Below are 18,278 nucleotides of genomic sequence, written 5' to 3' on the forward strand. Positions count from 1 at the left end.
ATAAGGATATTTTTGATATACCAAGTTAAGCTAAATTATGCAAACATGAATTCCTTTGGAGAACTAATAGATTATAAAGTCACCTCAGTTTGAAAAATTACAACAATCGAGCAAAACAAAACAAAATGGTTTTTAGAACAACAAAACTAAAATTATAAGATAAATTTTATATTCATTTCAAAATGTTCAAATATCCATTAAATTTTAAACTTTTTAATGCTAAAAAATTAAATTATAAGTAATAATACTAATTTTTAAAGTATTTGGAAAAATTCTTTGTTCGAAATTATTTTAATAAAGAGTGTCTCAAAATTAACGCAAGATTTGAATTTGCAATCATTCGTGAAGTAAAGTGTTGTCAACACTGTTAAAAAAACCATCTGACAGCTGACAGTTTAGGGTTAATAAAAATGTAACGTTATACCATAGACCAAGATTTGAATTAAATAAAAAACACAATTTCTTTTCTTTAAAGTTATTATATTTTTATTTAATAGTAAAGTAGGCAGGACTGGGTTATGTATAGAATAACACAGGGCAAATGGCCTCCACGGCTTTGCTGGCACATACGTAGTTTTTCGTCGAAATTTTTCATGACCATTTTGCACAAATGTGGCTGAATTTCATTGATGCAGAGTTGAATTTCCTCCTTCAATGCACGCGTGCTTGTGGGTTTGGTGGTACAGACCTTTGACTTCAAATAGCCCCATAAAAAGAAATCCACTGGTGTAAAATCGCATAATCTAGGGGATCAATTCTCAAACTTTCGAACTGTGGCCGCCAGGCTTTCAGCTTTCATTATTTTTGAAATATTGTTCAAAAAATAAAATACTTTGTTCTATCGTGTAACTCTCCATTTTTACCAACCCTAAACTATTAGATGACAAATGGTCTTTTTAATAGGAATGCCAACACTTAATTGCACGAATGATGACAAATTCAAATTTGGTGTTAATTTTGGGACACCTTTTACTAACAATAAAAACAGGTTAGTTTTCATATTGATTGATTTCAAATTGATTTATAAATATTTTTTAAAAAATATGTAAATGAAATAACCACAAAAATATGTGAGCCTTTATATTAAATACTACAAGAAGCATTAAAATAATGGCATAATCTGACAAATAATTCATTCTGTCTCTAAGGAAAGAATTTTCAGCCACTACTTTCATAAAACAGCTATTACATAGCAACATTTGAGATGAATTTTCCAATCAATCAGATTCTGATTTTATTTATTTATTTCAAGCAGTTTTTCTCATTTTTATTTACTTTTTTTTTTTTCTCTCCTGCATCCAATCAGTAAAAATCACTGTTCTAATGCATCCTGAATGTCATGGAGGAAAGAAAAGAAAGCCCTTCCAGTTTTGGGAAATCAAGCAATCAAGCGTAAAAATCATTCCTCTTCAGTTCTCAGAGATTCTAACATTTAGGAAACCTTTATTAAATAAATCTCTAACATTTAATAGATATTTCCTTCTTATTTTTCCTATTTTCATCCGTTCTACTCTCTTTTTCCAAAGAAATCTTTATTTGGAAAGCGAAATTATTTTTTTAACCCTACTTTGTTACTGGAACAGTACAAGTAATGCTACTGGGTACAATCAGGGCAACGAATAAGTTGGTTCTGGGGAATTATTGGACTTAAATTTTGTTATTAGCAACTAAACGAAAAGCATTGCTTCATAGAATTCCTTGAGAGAATGGTATTTGCTAACTATTATTAGAAACAGCAGCAGAAAGGAAAAGCAATGCATTCTTAGATAAATTCTTTATTTTAATACTTTTTTCTCATTTTATAAGCTAAAGTTGTGTAAAAAATGCATGTTAGTTGAAATGTTATTGTGTCTATTTCTTAAATATAGGATGCAGCTAATGATGAAATTCAGAAGCAAGAAAAATTCCTTTGAAAATACATATTGACTAATCGGCAGATTATAGATTTTTTTTATTTTTTAATATTTAATTATAATTTTATAACAGCATATATAAATCTTGTTTGCGAAGAATAGAGATTTTCACTGGCTGTTAAAAATTAAAATGAAACGCATTTATTTAAAATCTCATTTAAAAATTTGATTTAAAAATTATAAGGAATTTTATTGTATCAATCGATTACAAATTATTACACATTTAAATTTAAAAATTTATGCGCTATAAAATTAAACAGAAAATAAAAAATTTTACACCAAGATTGATGTCTAAAATAAAGCAATTTATTTTAATTTTATCAATGCCATAGACTGAATGATTTCATGGAATTTGAAATTAGTTTGAATTCCACGTTAAAAACAAAATACTTTAAATAAATTTTGTATCAAATTAAACATTAAAAAAATATTACAATTAGAAAAAAATTGTTTAGAAATTATCCTGATATTATATTATAAAGTTGATTTCTCTTACTTTTATTACACAGTGATTTTTAGTTCATATTAAAATTACTTTTGTGTGGTAATATTTTTGAAAGGCATATCTGAAAAAGACTATAACATTATTGAGCTTTTAATTAAATAAAATTTTCGTTAACATTTAGACTTTGAAATATTTTCCGAAATTTATAATATTAGTTGATGTCCGTATTATCGACTGGAGTAAAATTAACATTCAATCATTTCAATATATGACATATTTCATTTCAAGACTGCTTTTACATTAGAATACCCTCTCAGGTTTAAATGTTAATTTAGATTATATTTCTGCATGGAAAGCAAAAAGCACTGCATCGGAGATACAAAATAATAGGATATGTAATTAGTCTTCTTTGAAATTCGATTTTTACTGGTCTTCTATAAAATTAACCTTCATGTAAAATAAAATAATTTCCCGAAGGCCCGCAATGAAATTTTATTTTATTTGCAGATTCAGATTTTTTTTTACTTATTAGTATTTCACAATCAATCAGAAAAATTGTAATTTGAAAGCCCAAATGAGTTACCAAAGCAAAAAGATTTTTTTTTAAAGTCGTCCTTTTTCAGTCTAAAAAAGTACTGTAATCAACCGTAAAAATCATTCTGCTTCAGTTGAAAAGGCCGCAAGCATTGAGGAAACCATTATTAAATAAATCTCTAAAAGTCCCATCTTTATTTCTTTTATTTTTTTTATTTTTTCCCCCTTTTCATTCTTTTTAGCAGTCGTATTCACTAAAATCTTTCATTTCGAAGACGTATTTCTATTTTTCTTTTCTGCTATATTCTTGATAAAAAAGGCCAGAATAAAACTACTGGATGAAGTCGGTGAATAGAATCATTTGTTCTAAAAAATTATATTATAAATTAAATAGTTATATTGTAAATTTATGTTTTTAACAATTACATAAAAATTTTCGTCTTTGAGAATCTCTAGAATGCTCAATATTTTGTTGCTACTAATTGAAAACTGATTTGGGATAAATTAATTCTTAAGTCAATATCTTACTTTAGAAACATATGTGGAAGAGGCTTACTGTTCTTGATTAAAAAAATATTTTAAAGAATCTTGTTACTTTATTATTTCTCTTATTTCTCGAAAATATGTTTTGAATTGCTTTAATGAATTGTGTGGTTTAAAATTTTTAATATTAACTAGATCATGTGTTAATTTTTTATACAATTTATAGAAGTACATATATATATATATATATATATATATATATATATATATATATATATATATATATATATATATATATATATATATATATATATATATATATATATATATATATATATATATATATACATGGTGTTGCCAAATTCGACCGGCGAATTCATAATGGGGATAGTAAGCATCAAGAGGATAAAGAATCACCATACAACATGGGATCCCAAACGACATTTAGTAGGTGAAAATCGCAAAACTAGAGGGAATCGGAAAACTTGGAAACTGTAAAAAATTAATAAAAAAATAACAAATGATGTTTCCACTATGAATTGTTTTAAGTCAAAGTACATCCTTAAAGTTTTTTTTCATGTTGGTAACATGTGGATTTGATGATCTAGGGGGTCATAAATTACTGTAAACGAAAAAGTAGTTTAGAACCTATATTTGCAAAAATATTAAAATTTGAAGGAAAATAAAAGTTTGAAAATGTAAGGAATTTTATATTCTATAATTTGATATAAGCTTGTAGTGTGAGAACTGGGGAGTTTTAAAGGTATTCAAGAAAAACAAGAATTTGTCGACCGATGTGTGTGTGTGTGTGTGTGTGTGTGTGTGTGTGTGTGTGTGTGTGTGTGTGTGTGTGTGTGTGTGTGTGTGTGTGTGTGTGTGTGTGTGTCTAATGATATTTTAAACTCTTAATTTCAATTTAATTAATTTCCAAGATTTTATCTTAATTTTGTCCACAGTAACTTAAATTCTAAAATACTCTTTTATTTCTACATCCAATTCCACTGTCTCTACTTAATTAATTCAAGAGTAGCTTTGTAAAATTGCTGAATCGGCTAAAAGCCTAACTTTCCCACACTCCGCGTGAAGGGACAAATACCGCTGATGAGGCAAATTCTTTTTTAAAACCTCCCTGTGTTTCCCCTGCCTTGTTCGCGCGTAGCGGAAATCCCTCTCGAAATCTCATTATATATTAGCACTATGAAGAAATATTTTCCCTATTAATTTATCTGGTTATATAAGACCAGGGATAAAATGTCCAAGAGCCTTTTCCTCATTCCTTTCTGTGTCGTTCTGTGTGCTCATCACTTGTACATATGCCTGCTTCTCCAAAATGAAATAAAACGACGTCACGAAATGGAAAGTCTTTTCACTGTCTTCAAAACTGCATTCAGCTTCCCATAAAATAATGCTTAGAGGGTATGAGAGGAAGGTTCGGGGACACCACTTCCGCTGGTTATATTATTAAAGTAACGATTTAATTAGGATATAAACTTAAATATTGCTGAACACATTCGAACTACATCGATATTTTAATCATCATCTTTAATTTTGCAAAAAGTTGATTTACCTTATTCTTTTACTGCATACAATAATTTGCTTAATCCCACGACTACAATTAATATTTTATATGTACATGGTTCGATAATACCAAGAATGATATATATTCATTTACGAAGTCTTCAAAGTTTAGGAATATTCGGATTTATACAATAAATGAAAAATTAAAAGTTAAGAAAGTTCTGTATTGGTTTTAAAAAAAATAACAATAACGTGTAAAAAAATTAACTCATTTTAATGCTGAAGCAGAAAACATTGAAATAATTGCTTGTATCCTTGACATTTTTAATTACACATAAAATATACTTTCTCTCATGTTGAAGCATCTACTGCAAAATTAATATTCCTCTAAATATTACTATATTTTTTATAAAATATTAAAAAAAATCTTCAAATAGCTAAAAAAATAATAAATGTAAAAAAGTGTTTAAAAATTAAGAATTAAATAACAGGAATGAAAACGTATATGAATGTATGCATTAATTAGATATGAATGCATTAGTATTTTTATAAATATATATATAACATAAAAATACAAGCAAAAGAAGCAGTTAGGCAATAAAACGACATGTATTGAAAACGGAAAGCATTAAATTTTCATGCATTAGATTCTTAAATTATTTAGCAGTTTGAAAAATTTCTGTGATTTTTTTTCTTGTACATATAACGCTTGTCACTATTTTATTAATGATTTTTTTTTTAAATTTAAGTTAAACTTACGAAAAATGTCATAATTAATTAGCTATACATATTGCTGTCTAAAATATATGAATTAGAAGTTTTCAAAATTCTGTACCTATTCTGCAGAGTTCTTTTATGTTAATGACTTTTCCGTGACAAATGACAGCATTATTTTTTTTTGTTTCTACTTCTGTAAATGAAGTTAAAGCGCTTTCTTGAGTCGGCAACAGAAATATAAACAAAATGCTGCTTTTTTTTAGCTGTTGACTTTAATTGACATTTTGATTCATAAAAGTACCTGAGAAATAAACAGTTTAAAGAACATGACATCTCACAAACTGATTTGTCTTTCTGCGGTGTTTTTCTGCCTTTTAATATAATGCCACATGTTGCTGAAGCATTTTTAAAACTAGTTAATCTCACAACCCTGTGAAATGTGTGACAACTTTTGATGTGTATTTTTATAACTTTATTTAGAAACTCTGAATATTCTTAGAAATAGTTTTAAAGTGTTTGTTCGAGATTTTCGGAGCTTTTAAAAATATATATATCTTCTGCTCTGAGAATTTTAATGAGATGGTGAAAGAAAATCTTTTCGTATCCGGAAGTTAAGTATTATTTTAAAAGAAGAGGAACATAAGGTGAGGTTTTAGAGAAAACAAACTCTGACAAATATTATCCTTTGATATTTTACCAAATCTAAAAGCAGACCAAAAATCTTCCAAAACTGCAAAAATCGAATTTTTATATTTGACACATAAGTAATTTTATTTTATTTTTTAAATTGCCTTAGTTGAAAACTTAAAAGTGAATATTTAAATAAATGAATCCTTTTAAATATATTGTTGCTGAAATATACAGAATGATCGATTATTTAAAATTAAATTAAACTTGATAATCTAGAATATGAGTAAAATGGGAAATACGTGGTCTCTTGATTAATTTTTATTTTGTTAATAAAAATTAATTATGAAATCCTAATTTTTATAGGAATGCCAAAAAAATTAATAATTTAAAGATATATGTTTATAAAATAATAAAGTGTGTGAGGCAGAAATCGCTCTTATTACTTACGGTCGAATGGCAATAATTAAACATATACAGGGTGCCCCATAAATATTGGGACAAACTTTAAGGGGAGGCAGGGTACATCACAAGGATTCAGATTTGCATAACAACCCCTGGTCCGAAACATCATGAGAAAGTAGTATGACAGGTACAAGAAATTAAGAGACACAAGATTGAGATCATCTGAAATGTTTATTGGTCAAAGACATTACATGTGCTGTGGTACATGATATTTGAAAATGTCACAGAAGGTGTTCAAAGTTTCCACCATTGTTAGCGATGCATGCGTTACACCGTCGGACCATAGACTGACGAACTCTCTCAAATACATCCGGAATTCGTTGGATATTCCCAGCAGCACAGACGATTCTTGCAACCAGATCCATTTCTGAATCCACAGGTGTTGTGTACACAGCACTTTTCAGTGCACCCTAAAGAAATAAATCGATGCTGTTTAATTCAAGAGAGCGTGGTGACCAGTCAACCGGTCCACCACGACCAATCCATCGGTGACCAAACACCTGATTCAAATGTTCACGAACACATCTGCTCTAATGGGGCCACAATGCCATCACATCTCACGTTAAGTACGCTTCATTCGTCATTAAAACGTAGGATGGGAAATTCGCATCTTGGCAACTTGATCGAGATACCACAGTGCAAAACGTCCACGAGGTGGTTAATCTGTGGGGAGTGGGGAGCAGTAACTGTACGCTTTGCAGATGGCAGGGGTGTAAGCCTTCACGTTGCAAAACACGATGAACACTCTTCCGAGATCCTCCAACGGGAGTAGCAACGGCTCGTACGCTGGCACTCAGATTCTTTCTAACGGTACCCAACACATTTTCTTCCATCATGGGAGTTAAAGTCCCTCGTGGCCTGCCCTCACTATGTCTATTACCTCCTAACGACCCATATTCGCACAAATTGTGATGCAAATTACTGCACATCCGGCGGTCCGGTGCCTCTCTCTGTGGGTATACCTTTCTCGTTACAACCTTTCAGCCGCTCTTGCATTCCATTCTGCCAATCCATAAATCAGGTACATATCTGCCTGCTTCGTGTTCGTAAAGCATTCCATTCTTCTCTGCGGGCGATCGCAACTCAAATGACTGAGGGTTTGCAGGTCTGCTGCCTTAAACGCCACCTAGCACCGAATGAATGCGTTTCAGACCACGGGTTCCTATGCAAATCTGAATCCTTTTGATGTCCCCTACCTCCTCTTAAAGTTTGCCCCAATATTTATGGGACACCCTGTATAAAGAATCATCATACGAATGTTAAAAGCTGCTTTATTGAATAATTTGACAACAGTGTTTAATTCAACACTTCAAATTTGACTTAAAAGTACAGTAATGGCTTACATATAATAGATTATTTTCTTTTTATGTTCACAATCGAAAGCATATAATATTTATTTTAAGATTTGACTTTTAATGTATTTTCTATAATGTATGCATGAGACTTACTGGTGGATTTTATCACTTCTAATAAAATTAATATAATAGCCTAATGGTCACGAAATGACTGAATTGCTTGATGACAAAAAATAAATTGGAATTTGCCCATCCGATAATGACACAAACTAATAGGGTGGGGATATTTTTACTTCACCTTGCGTAACAGATTTCGCTAGTCTTTTTTAATATATATTTGTGTTTAAAAAATTTAAATTATTAAAAAGGAATCCACTTTATCATCACAATTATTTTATTTCAAACATAACAGATGCGCACTTGCAAAATGTTCATATAGTAGTATTCGTTTTCATTTATAATATCTGTTGTAAAAAACATCAGTAATATTGATTTTATCTTTCCTTTTCCTGTTTAAAGCAGCACTTCAGAAATTCTCGTACTTTTTGTCGGACCTGGAATAAATAAAGGAATAAGAGTGATTATGATTATAATTTAAAATCAATGGTAATGTATCACACAAATTAAAACCAAATCCCAAAAAAAGTTATTTTACCTAGAAATTCTAAATTAAGATTGACTTTTGTTAACAAAATAAATATTTTTTAAAATTTGATTCTAAATAATTCGATCGAAACTAACTTTTCATTTCTAAACATAGAAAATTTTATTGAATTTAATGATATTTTGTTCATTTGTCATTCTTAAATTTAAAAAAAAAACATATCAAAAAGATTTTATTCTCTAAGAAATCAAAATTATCCTAAATACTAGCAAACGATTTAATATTATATAATATAATAGATTAAAGGGTTTTATATAGCATATTCAACAATATGGAAAGCATATGATATAAAATATTAGTTTCAAAAAAGAAAAACCGAACCTCATCTAGAAATGATTTTAAAAAATCAATGATTAATCCTAAATGAAAATTTAATTGAATTTTGTTCTCAAACTGCCATTACAGTTTTTTCATTTCCTTTTCTTTGGAGTATAAACTATGATATTACAACGTCTTGAAACTTCTGGAGATTTTATTATTCGTCGAATCCAAAAATATCTTTTCCGATTCTTATGCTACGTTTACTAAATCTAAACACGTTTCAATGCACAATATTTGAAATTCCCTTCTAGCTCAAATAACCTTTCTTCTCCAAATAAGGGTTACATCTATCAATTCACATTGAACTGAAAAGATTATTTGAATTATGATACGTCAACAAAGGGAATGTTCTTTTCAAATAAAGGAAAATTATAAGAAAGAAATGTTCTAATTTTCTATTAAATAATTTAAAGGTAATTATACTTTTTTTTCAATATTTAATAAAGGATACAAAATTTTGCCATCAGACATTCATTTATTTTTTTCCATTTATTATATTTTAAGATTATTTTTATCATCACTTTTTAATATTTTACTGTGCTCTGTTGAGCTGTCTTAGTTAATAAGAGCTGTTATTTTTTATAACTATTAGTTTACTTTTATTTCATTTTGTACCTCTAAACGTCATTTTTCTGTTACGCTGAACTTTAATAAGATGTAAGTGACAGCAATAGAGATTATTTATTAAAATTATAAATATATTTTTTCTTCTCTTTTAGGAATATCAACTCTTTTAAATATTTTCAAAATTAGTAATGCTATTATTTCTAATTTTATCCTTATAAAAAGAAATTTTTTCCGATGACGAGCAAACCGAAACGAAATGCCACTATTTCAATAATATAGTTGTGAAATATGGCAAAATAAAAATATAATTAAAAACATCTTATTCCAATAGTTCTCTTATAAAGAGGTTAAGCATTTTTAAAATGCATAATATATTTATTTAAATTTGATAACCTTAAAATGATTATACATTATAACTGCCTTAATGAATAAAGTGATTAGAGTATAAAGTAGTGATTAAATATAAAGAGTAATAGTGATTAAAGTATAAAGTTTAATATATTATCATTCATTTTATTTTTACTTCATTTTAATAATATTTTCATTTTTTTGACTAAAATTTCTCAAAACTAACGTAGAGTTTATTGTTTTATAATGGTTTAAAAACAGACAGAGGATTGCATCATACGAAGGTTATCTAGAAAGTAAGTTTCCCACATGGCCAAGCATTGGTGCCAAGGACAAGCAATGCAAAAGTCATACTGAATAGACTATAAGTGTGTGACTTCCTGATCGCTCACATTAATGCTATTGCAGTAATCAAAGACAAGGGTTCCCTTTTTTTTTTCTCATATTAACCGTAAGGCAAGATTTCCGAAAAAAGTTTTTAAACGCACAGAAGATAGCGCCGGTTGAAATTGAACGTTAATTCAGAATAAGAGATGTAGGATGCTCAGTAGTAATATTTCGTTAATCCATGGCAATTTTTTTATCCATGACAATAAGTTTTGAATTCCATAAAAAAAAATTTATTACAGAAATTTCGCTGGTAGATGAGGACTGTTCCATTGCCCACCTAATAATCCTGATCTTATTGACAGCAACATCCACCTCTTCTTGCACTTCTGTTCGGTCGTCACTTACCCACAACCAGAGACTTGTAGACAACTGTGATACACTAGTTCTAATCTCAGGTGGCAAATATCTATGACGACTACAAACAAGGTATTATGGTACAGAGTGTTAAAATTCCAATATTTATTGTGTTGAGAAACAGATGAAATATCGGTGTATCTTTTGAAATAGATATTTCCACGTAATTATATTTTGTTTGTTTTGAATTAGTCGAAAGAAACTTACTTCCTGGATGATCCTTGTACATATTGCAGCTTCCAGATAGTACGCTAACTTTTAAATATTACCATGTTAAAGTTTTTACATGCGAGATATGAAAAGTATTACCTCGTCGTTGCCGAGTGTATGGAAAAAGAAAATGAGCACTCCTATTATTGTATTCAGAATAGAAAAGACGCTATAAAGAGCTAGATCCTGGTTGTGATCAGACAGCATTCCGACAATATAAGATGATAAAATCAAAGGCATCAGAATCAGATTTGACCTCTGATGAATCCTGGAACAAGAAAAACAAATCATGTATTTTTTAATTTGTATATTCACGTATGTACGTGTGCTTTTATATATTCTTGAATTTTTTGATTTAATTGATTTCCTTTTACAGCAAAATTAAATTAATTTTCTTTTTCAGTAGAGAATTTTAGGTAGATTCCTATAGGAAGATTACCTATTTTTTATGCAAATTGATGCATTCCTTTGATTTGTGTACTCGTTTTGATCCAATGTCAGCATTAAATGTGAAGCATTACTAAGCAATAAGTCTTAATTATTTTTAATTATACTCCATTTCCTTTTTAAATCAAATTGCTAGTCTGTGAATGTGAAACAAAAGGTACATAACTTTTATAAGTTCTATCAGCATATTCTATAAAAGATAAAGCATTAAAAAGTTTTTGATAGATTCAGTGTATACACCATTAAATCAGGCAGAATCAAAACAGTTACTGAAATAGCGAAAGCTCTATTAAAAAAACGTTAGGCAGCGAAAAGAATTTGTAAATATTCCTTTCTAATTCTTTACATATGATCAGTATGCGCTTCTAAACATTTTTTTTAATTTTTGATTTATTAAACAAAGAGTATTTTCATGAAATAACTCTACAATAATGCTAATATTTTGTATTTAAATTTAAAAACGGCCAATAGGTCTTAATTGTGCTAATAAAATAATTTTTGTTCTAGTTTACATTTCTAAATTAATATATTACTCCAGCAGTTGTAAACTGTAAATTATTGCATTGAAATTTCCAAAGTGCCCTAGGGTTCGAAGAGCCATAATAATCGGTAGCATATAGTTTAAGGGTTAGAGAATAATCAGTTTATCTTAAATATACTTAATTCAATATTTTATTACCTTGAACTAATTTAAATGCAAAATAAAATATCAGCATTCAGCGTTCTTGCAGGAAAATAAAAGTTCCCAAACTTCATAGCGTTTTTTGAAGGAAAATTATGAAATACCATCTCTTCTTAATAAAATTCCCACAATGAAAGCTTTCATACCAAATGCATTACATGCGTTGCATGCATTACATTTTATCCTTCAAATTTTAAAAGTTGATGATGCGTAATTATGTGCAATGATCAATTCAAAATAACGTTAATGTAAAAATGTAGTATTATTGAAATATTTATCTATAAAAAAATCTATTTCAAAAGCATTTGTGTTCAGAGAGTTCAAACTTCTGCTGCATTTAAACCACTAATGTTAATATTCGGAAGAAATAGCAGATTTGTGAAACTTGGAAAACTAATGTTTGACAATGAATATATTAAGATTTCAATGAATTCAGAATAAAGACTTCATCAAGAATCACTATTGGACAAGGTTTCAAATCAGGGATTTTTTTTGTGAAGGGGGGCTCCAAAAATCGTAACTCAGTAATTCAACAAAATTCCTGAAGAAAAAAAATACGTAGACATGCAAAACAAAGTTTCAAATTCTGTAAAATTCTGCAAAAATGCATATAAACACAGATAGATGTGCTCCTATTTGAAGAAAAATAAAATATTTAATTAATAATTTGTATCAATTACATTATTTGTTGATATTGCATCAAAAATTCCAAAATGCCATCACGGAGTTTCCATAATGGTCATTGCGGGTTTAAGCAATGCTTAATTTAATATATTGTAATTGCTAGAGCCGAGACAAAATTTCATTAAATGGGAAGATTAAACAAACCTAAAAGAGAAGTATTTATCTTGCTTCCCACCACAGCGAAAAAAAGAAAGAAAAAACTTTGAAAACAAAGTCCTTATACTCAATTAATTTTTAATGAAAAACAAAAAATGAATTGAACAAAATTGGAATATCACATTAGCATAGTAAAATTACTAAACTGCATCATCACAACCAAAATTCAAAGGTACTTAGACACAGTTTTGAAGTACTTGCAACTTTAAATAGCTTATAAAATTTTACTCTATTCACTTTAAAAATATGTAAGTTTTTTTAATGTTTTTAAATTAAAATTTCTCTAAAAATTGGAATTTTTATCATTATGAAATTGGAAAAAAATCTCACACTTTAAATCGTATTAAATGAAAAAATTCGACACTCACTTGCAGCTTAAGAGTTGGCGGTGATCAATTATTTTCAAAGGCTTGTAATTAGCGTTTCCAGCAGCTTCCAGCATTATGAAATCCAAAACGCAGATACATATTACTGGACCCACGAGTAAATATACAATTGGTTTGTCCATCTGAGCCCAGCAACTTTAAAGATAATAATATAAATATATTTAAAATGAAAAGATATGAAATATTTTAACTATAAATTTTATATGTAATTATAACAAATATTTGAAACTCTAAAACAAGTGTCGATATATTTACATAGAGATCATATTAACTTTTTGTGAAATCAGACATTATTATTAATGGACATTATTCATTATTATTTTTCATTGTCTGAGTTTTTTGCGAAATTGGACATAAACTAGAGTTTTATATTATAATATTATATAAATTATTATTATTATATATATTATTATTATTATTATATAAACAAGAGTAATAACGGTGTTTTTATATAAAAGTCATTTTTTTGTGTGAAATTGGAAAAGCAAATAAATGGAATAACTATTTCTTATTTTATAATGCATTTGGTTATTTTCAAAAATAAGGAACATTTTGAAATTTCTTTATTAACATTTCTTAATTTTCTTTGTTTTTGTAACATTATTTTATTTTTTATATATTTTTATTAATGCTATAATAATGGAATTAGAAATATATAGAACATTTCACTTATAAAATATATTCAATTTTGTCTTGTTTCTTTTTTTAGGAAAATAAATACTTTTGCGTGAAGCATATAGTCATGAAACCGTGATTTCAGCACTTGTTGATTCAGCACACCAAAATCTGGAAACAAAAATATTTCACTTACTGATAGGAAGCTGCATAATCCTCCAAGAAGAAACAGACTGTTACAATCAAAATCAAAATAGATACCCCTAAGCAAAAGGGATAACAACATAATTATTCTGTGATTTCATATTAATATATATGAATGGTCAATTAATTTCAAATTCTAAGAAGCATTATCAGAGAAAAATAGCCAAAAGAGGCATATCATTTTCATTTGTCAAAAAAAAAGTGCAATTAGAAATGTTGATTTTTTTTTATTTATTGTTAAATTTTTCATATATTACGAAAATAGGCATTATTATTATGCAATAAATTGTTATAATGTAATATTTCATATATTATTTTCACGCAAAAATAATAAAAGGGAGAAGAAAATTTGCAAATTTAAAAAACATTAATAGTTAAAAAGCACATTTTTAATGAAAAAATCTTAATATTCACACAGGTGGGAAATATGAATTATCTAAAACTCATTAAAAGAAATTGAAAAATGTATGATTTATTAATAGAAACATAAACAATTTCGTTTTGAAACATCCTGTATACATGTTCTATTTATCTAAAAATTAAAAAATTAAAAAATTCAATCACTGATTATCTCTTTACTGGAAAAAGTCTTCTAGAGCTTCACAATATGAGTTGAGTATATACAGAAAGTTGATTTGTGCTTGTCTTGTTCTGCCATCCCCAAAATATAATTATCACGAGTTTTGAAGCGTCCTACAATCTATATACATATAGATTCTATTTATCTAAAAATTAACTCAATCGCTAAAAACTTCTTCTTACTGAGAAGGGCCTTCTAGAGCTCCAAAGATTGGGTTCTGAGTAAATACTGTATGCTGATTTGCGTTCTTAAAGTTTCATTCTATCATCTTCTAACATAGCTATCACGAATTTTAAAACACCCTGTATAAACATTTATTTTCCTAACATTTAAATTTCCATTTGCAAGGAATATACTACAAACAGTACTTACCCCATCCGACAAGCATATTTTGAAATCTGTTCAACAATCCATTCCTCGGAACTACAAACGCCACCATGCTGTACACATGCAAAGTCTCCAAGAAGAGAAACATAAAACATACCGTGAAGAAGAAGTGAAGCGAAATGGATATCAGTTGACACAAATCCTATAAAATTAAAATTAGTTTTAAACTTTCATTTTTTTCTTCTTGGGCGCTCTGGGATATTATAAATTTTAAAAAAAGAATATTTCAAGCTCACAAATGACCAAACTTGGCCTCCCTAAATTATTTTGCTTCAACGGTTAAGTTCAAAATAAAAGTAGAAAGTTTCCTTTAAAAAAATTGCTAATTTAATTAAATTTACGAAGTTGAGTTTCTTAATTAAGTTTCTTGAAAATCATGAAACATAAGGTGCAGTGAGTCGAAACAAAATAAAAAAAAAACTGAAATCTTTTTTTTTATGAATAACCAAAACTTTTAATGGCAGAAAAATTTTTCTTGTTTAAAGTAATGAATATGAATAGACATTAAACTGGATTTGAATACTTATAATATAATTAAAATTTTATATTTTATGCTTTTAGAACTCAATTTTAATTGCAAGTAAGAATTATTTTTAAAAATTTTTATTAAATAAATAATGCAGCGATGCGAAAACATTTTAATATAGCAAAAATTTGGTTAGTGCTGTCTTATAATTACGGCCAAGAAAAATGAATTAATTATATGCATTATCTGTATATAATGGGAGGGTGAATATTAAATATTTTAGAAGAAATCAGTCGCTATGTCGAGTTTAACCAATGATAAGAAGGGGCAGATAATTTGCTTTTAATATGATACTTTTAACTTTTTCATGAGAATTAAAGTTAATATTTCATATTAACTTTAATATGATACTTTAACTTATCATGCATATTTGACTAATGGTCATCAAATAAGTTTTAAAAATGTAAATTAAAAGACAAACTATGTATTAAAAGCTTAAATATTATCAGCAAGATCAAAGTTTTTTTTGTAACATTAAGATTTTACTTTTAAAGAAATAGCTTTATAAATTATGATGTATTGGACAGTGTGAACTGGATCTGAATAAAGACTGATGTCAGCCCTTCAAATATATAATGCCATCATAAAAAATAAATTAATTCAAACTTTTTATATTAAAAAGTATTGCTATTAAAAATTATATAATGTCAATATTTAAGCAATAAAATGATGTAGAATTTATATATTCTTTCAACAATACTTCATATTAAATGATTTAATGGATTTCTGGCAATTCCGATATTTCATATAGAAATTTCTTTCTATATAGAAGGATTGTTTTCTTTTTTTTTTTTTTACTTCTATTCAATTTATTTCTAAATTAAATTACGTTGTTGTCAATAAAATATGAGCGATAACAAGCAAAATAGTCGTTAAGTCGTTAAACAATATTATATTACATTGATTCCGATATTTTTAAGAATATAATAATTGGTTGTTTACTGAAGAAAGATGAAAACATAAATAATGTTTTTTTACATAGGAAAATAATACTTCAGTGGGATTTCTAGAAATAAAACACAAAATACTAAAAAATCCCATGGGAATATTTTTTTTTTTTTTGCTGTTAATAATGCTACATGCATACAAAAGTCACAATATAATTTTTTTAATTTTATTTCAATATTTTTAACAGGAAAATTTTAAAAAAATCATTTTTTAAAGAGGAATAGAGAAAATTTATTCAATCAATAAAAAAAATCTAAATATCTGTTAAGTTTTATGCACATATCTATTAACATCTAATAATCTAAATATTTGTTAAGTTTTGGATAAAAGGAATTTCAGTTTGCTTGATTTTATTTTATTAAAATAATTCATGTTTTTACAGAAAAATTAATGTAATAAGCATATTTGTAAAATTCATCTTAGTTGTATAAATATGAATAAGTAGAATAAACACAAACTGTCCATCTCAATAAAGCATCGTAACTTTAAAGTTCTCATTCAATTTAAATATTGCTTTACTTTACCCAATTCCATGCATCATTGTAATTTTTTACTTTATTTAACTAGTTTTAATTAATACAATAATTTATCAATAAGATTGATTATCGTTTGCATCAATTTCAGAAGGTAATTTTTTTAAATAAAATTTATTAAAATATATTTATGTTTTTCTGTCGTTAATTTTAACAAAAAACCTAATGACAAAATAATTTTTCATAATTATTTTTTTTTTGCATTTATTTTGAATCTGTTTAGTAAATCATTCATTGCAGAACTTATTTTGTCAAAAACAAAAAATTGAATTATGCAGAATCGGATTAAATAAAAAAATCTGTTACTAATTTTTTTTAAATAATATCGGATAATTTCCCAAATTATTCAGCATTTGTATTTGTGTTCTTTGATAAGCAATGTGCAAAATACCCTTATCACAATAATTATTAAAATTATTGAACTGTTTTAAAAACTGCGCCATCTGGTGAAAAATAATAAAGTAATCAAGCGTTAGTTCGAGTTGGAGTGCTAGAAAGGAATTGAATCACCGCTGGATGTTAATTGTTTCGGTTAATATAGATTCCATAAGGCAGCATGTATATCTCAGATTGCTTTTCAGATCTTTTCTTGGTGTTATAATTTTCATGTCTATTTTTTATGCTTATTTCTGTTCATATATTAATGAACAAAAATAAGCATAAAAGCATTATCCAAAATAAAAAATGATTAAAAGTTTATAATTATTCAATAGCTTACTTTCATGACCCAAAGACATAGACTCACAATTAATAATTTTTTCACAATATTCATTATGTTTCTTCTATTCTTCAAGATGTAGAACGCAAAGACATTCTATAGACGTGGAACGCAAATTACAGAGCAGCATTCAAAATATTCTTTCATTTGTTCTATACATCTTTAATTTCCGGTTAGTTTTTAATGCTATCATTTCTCATTTATTTTGCTGTTTCTCATAAATTCTGAGAAACTTGAAAGCAGATTAATTATAGGAATAATTATATGTAATTGTAAAAATAATTATAATTTATATAATTACGAAAATAATTATTCAAAAAGACGCCTTTAAGAAGTATGCAATTTAGTAATCGAAAATTTGTATTCAAATACAACAAAAATAAATGTAATTAATTTGGCATTTATCAACCAGTAAAAAGAATAATAAAAGGGAATTACAAATCATAATTATGCATCTAAAAGTAATTTATCCAAAAAAAACATCATTGTACTTAAAAATTTGATAGTGGATATATATTTAATTTTTGAATTCGGTCTCAAAAATTTGTTCTTTTCAAGAGG

At 27.3% G+C, this 18,278-nt stretch overlaps 1 protein-coding gene across 3 annotated transcripts in view; it reads right to left on the reverse strand.

Annotated features, from left to right (window-relative positions):
* Positions 1 to 8,366: 8,366 nt before the first annotated feature.
* Positions 8,367 to 18,278, reverse strand: part of LOC129969284 (adhesion G-protein coupled receptor D1-like) — a 47,929-nt gene continuing 38,017 nt past the window's right edge. For all 3 annotated transcript variants that reach the window (XM_056083782.1, XM_056083780.1, XM_056083783.1), the window contains 5 exons: positions 14,978 to 15,134; positions 14,018 to 14,084; positions 13,189 to 13,341; positions 10,951 to 11,119; positions 8,367 to 8,551 (listed from right to left, as the gene is read on the reverse strand). In XM_056083782.1, coding sequence (XP_055939757.1) covers positions 8,492 to 8,551; positions 10,951 to 11,119; positions 13,189 to 13,341; positions 14,018 to 14,084; positions 14,978 to 15,134 — 606 coding nt within the window. In that variant the 3' untranslated portion in view covers positions 8,367 to 8,491. The remainder of the gene's footprint in view (positions 8,552 to 10,950; positions 11,120 to 13,188; positions 13,342 to 14,017; positions 14,085 to 14,977; positions 15,135 to 18,278) is intronic.

This window comes from Argiope bruennichi, chromosome 5 (assembly GCF_947563725.1).
Source record: "Argiope bruennichi chromosome 5, qqArgBrue1.1, whole genome shotgun sequence".
NCBI classification, from domain to species: Eukaryota; Metazoa; Arthropoda; class Arachnida; order Araneae; family Araneidae; genus Argiope; species Argiope bruennichi.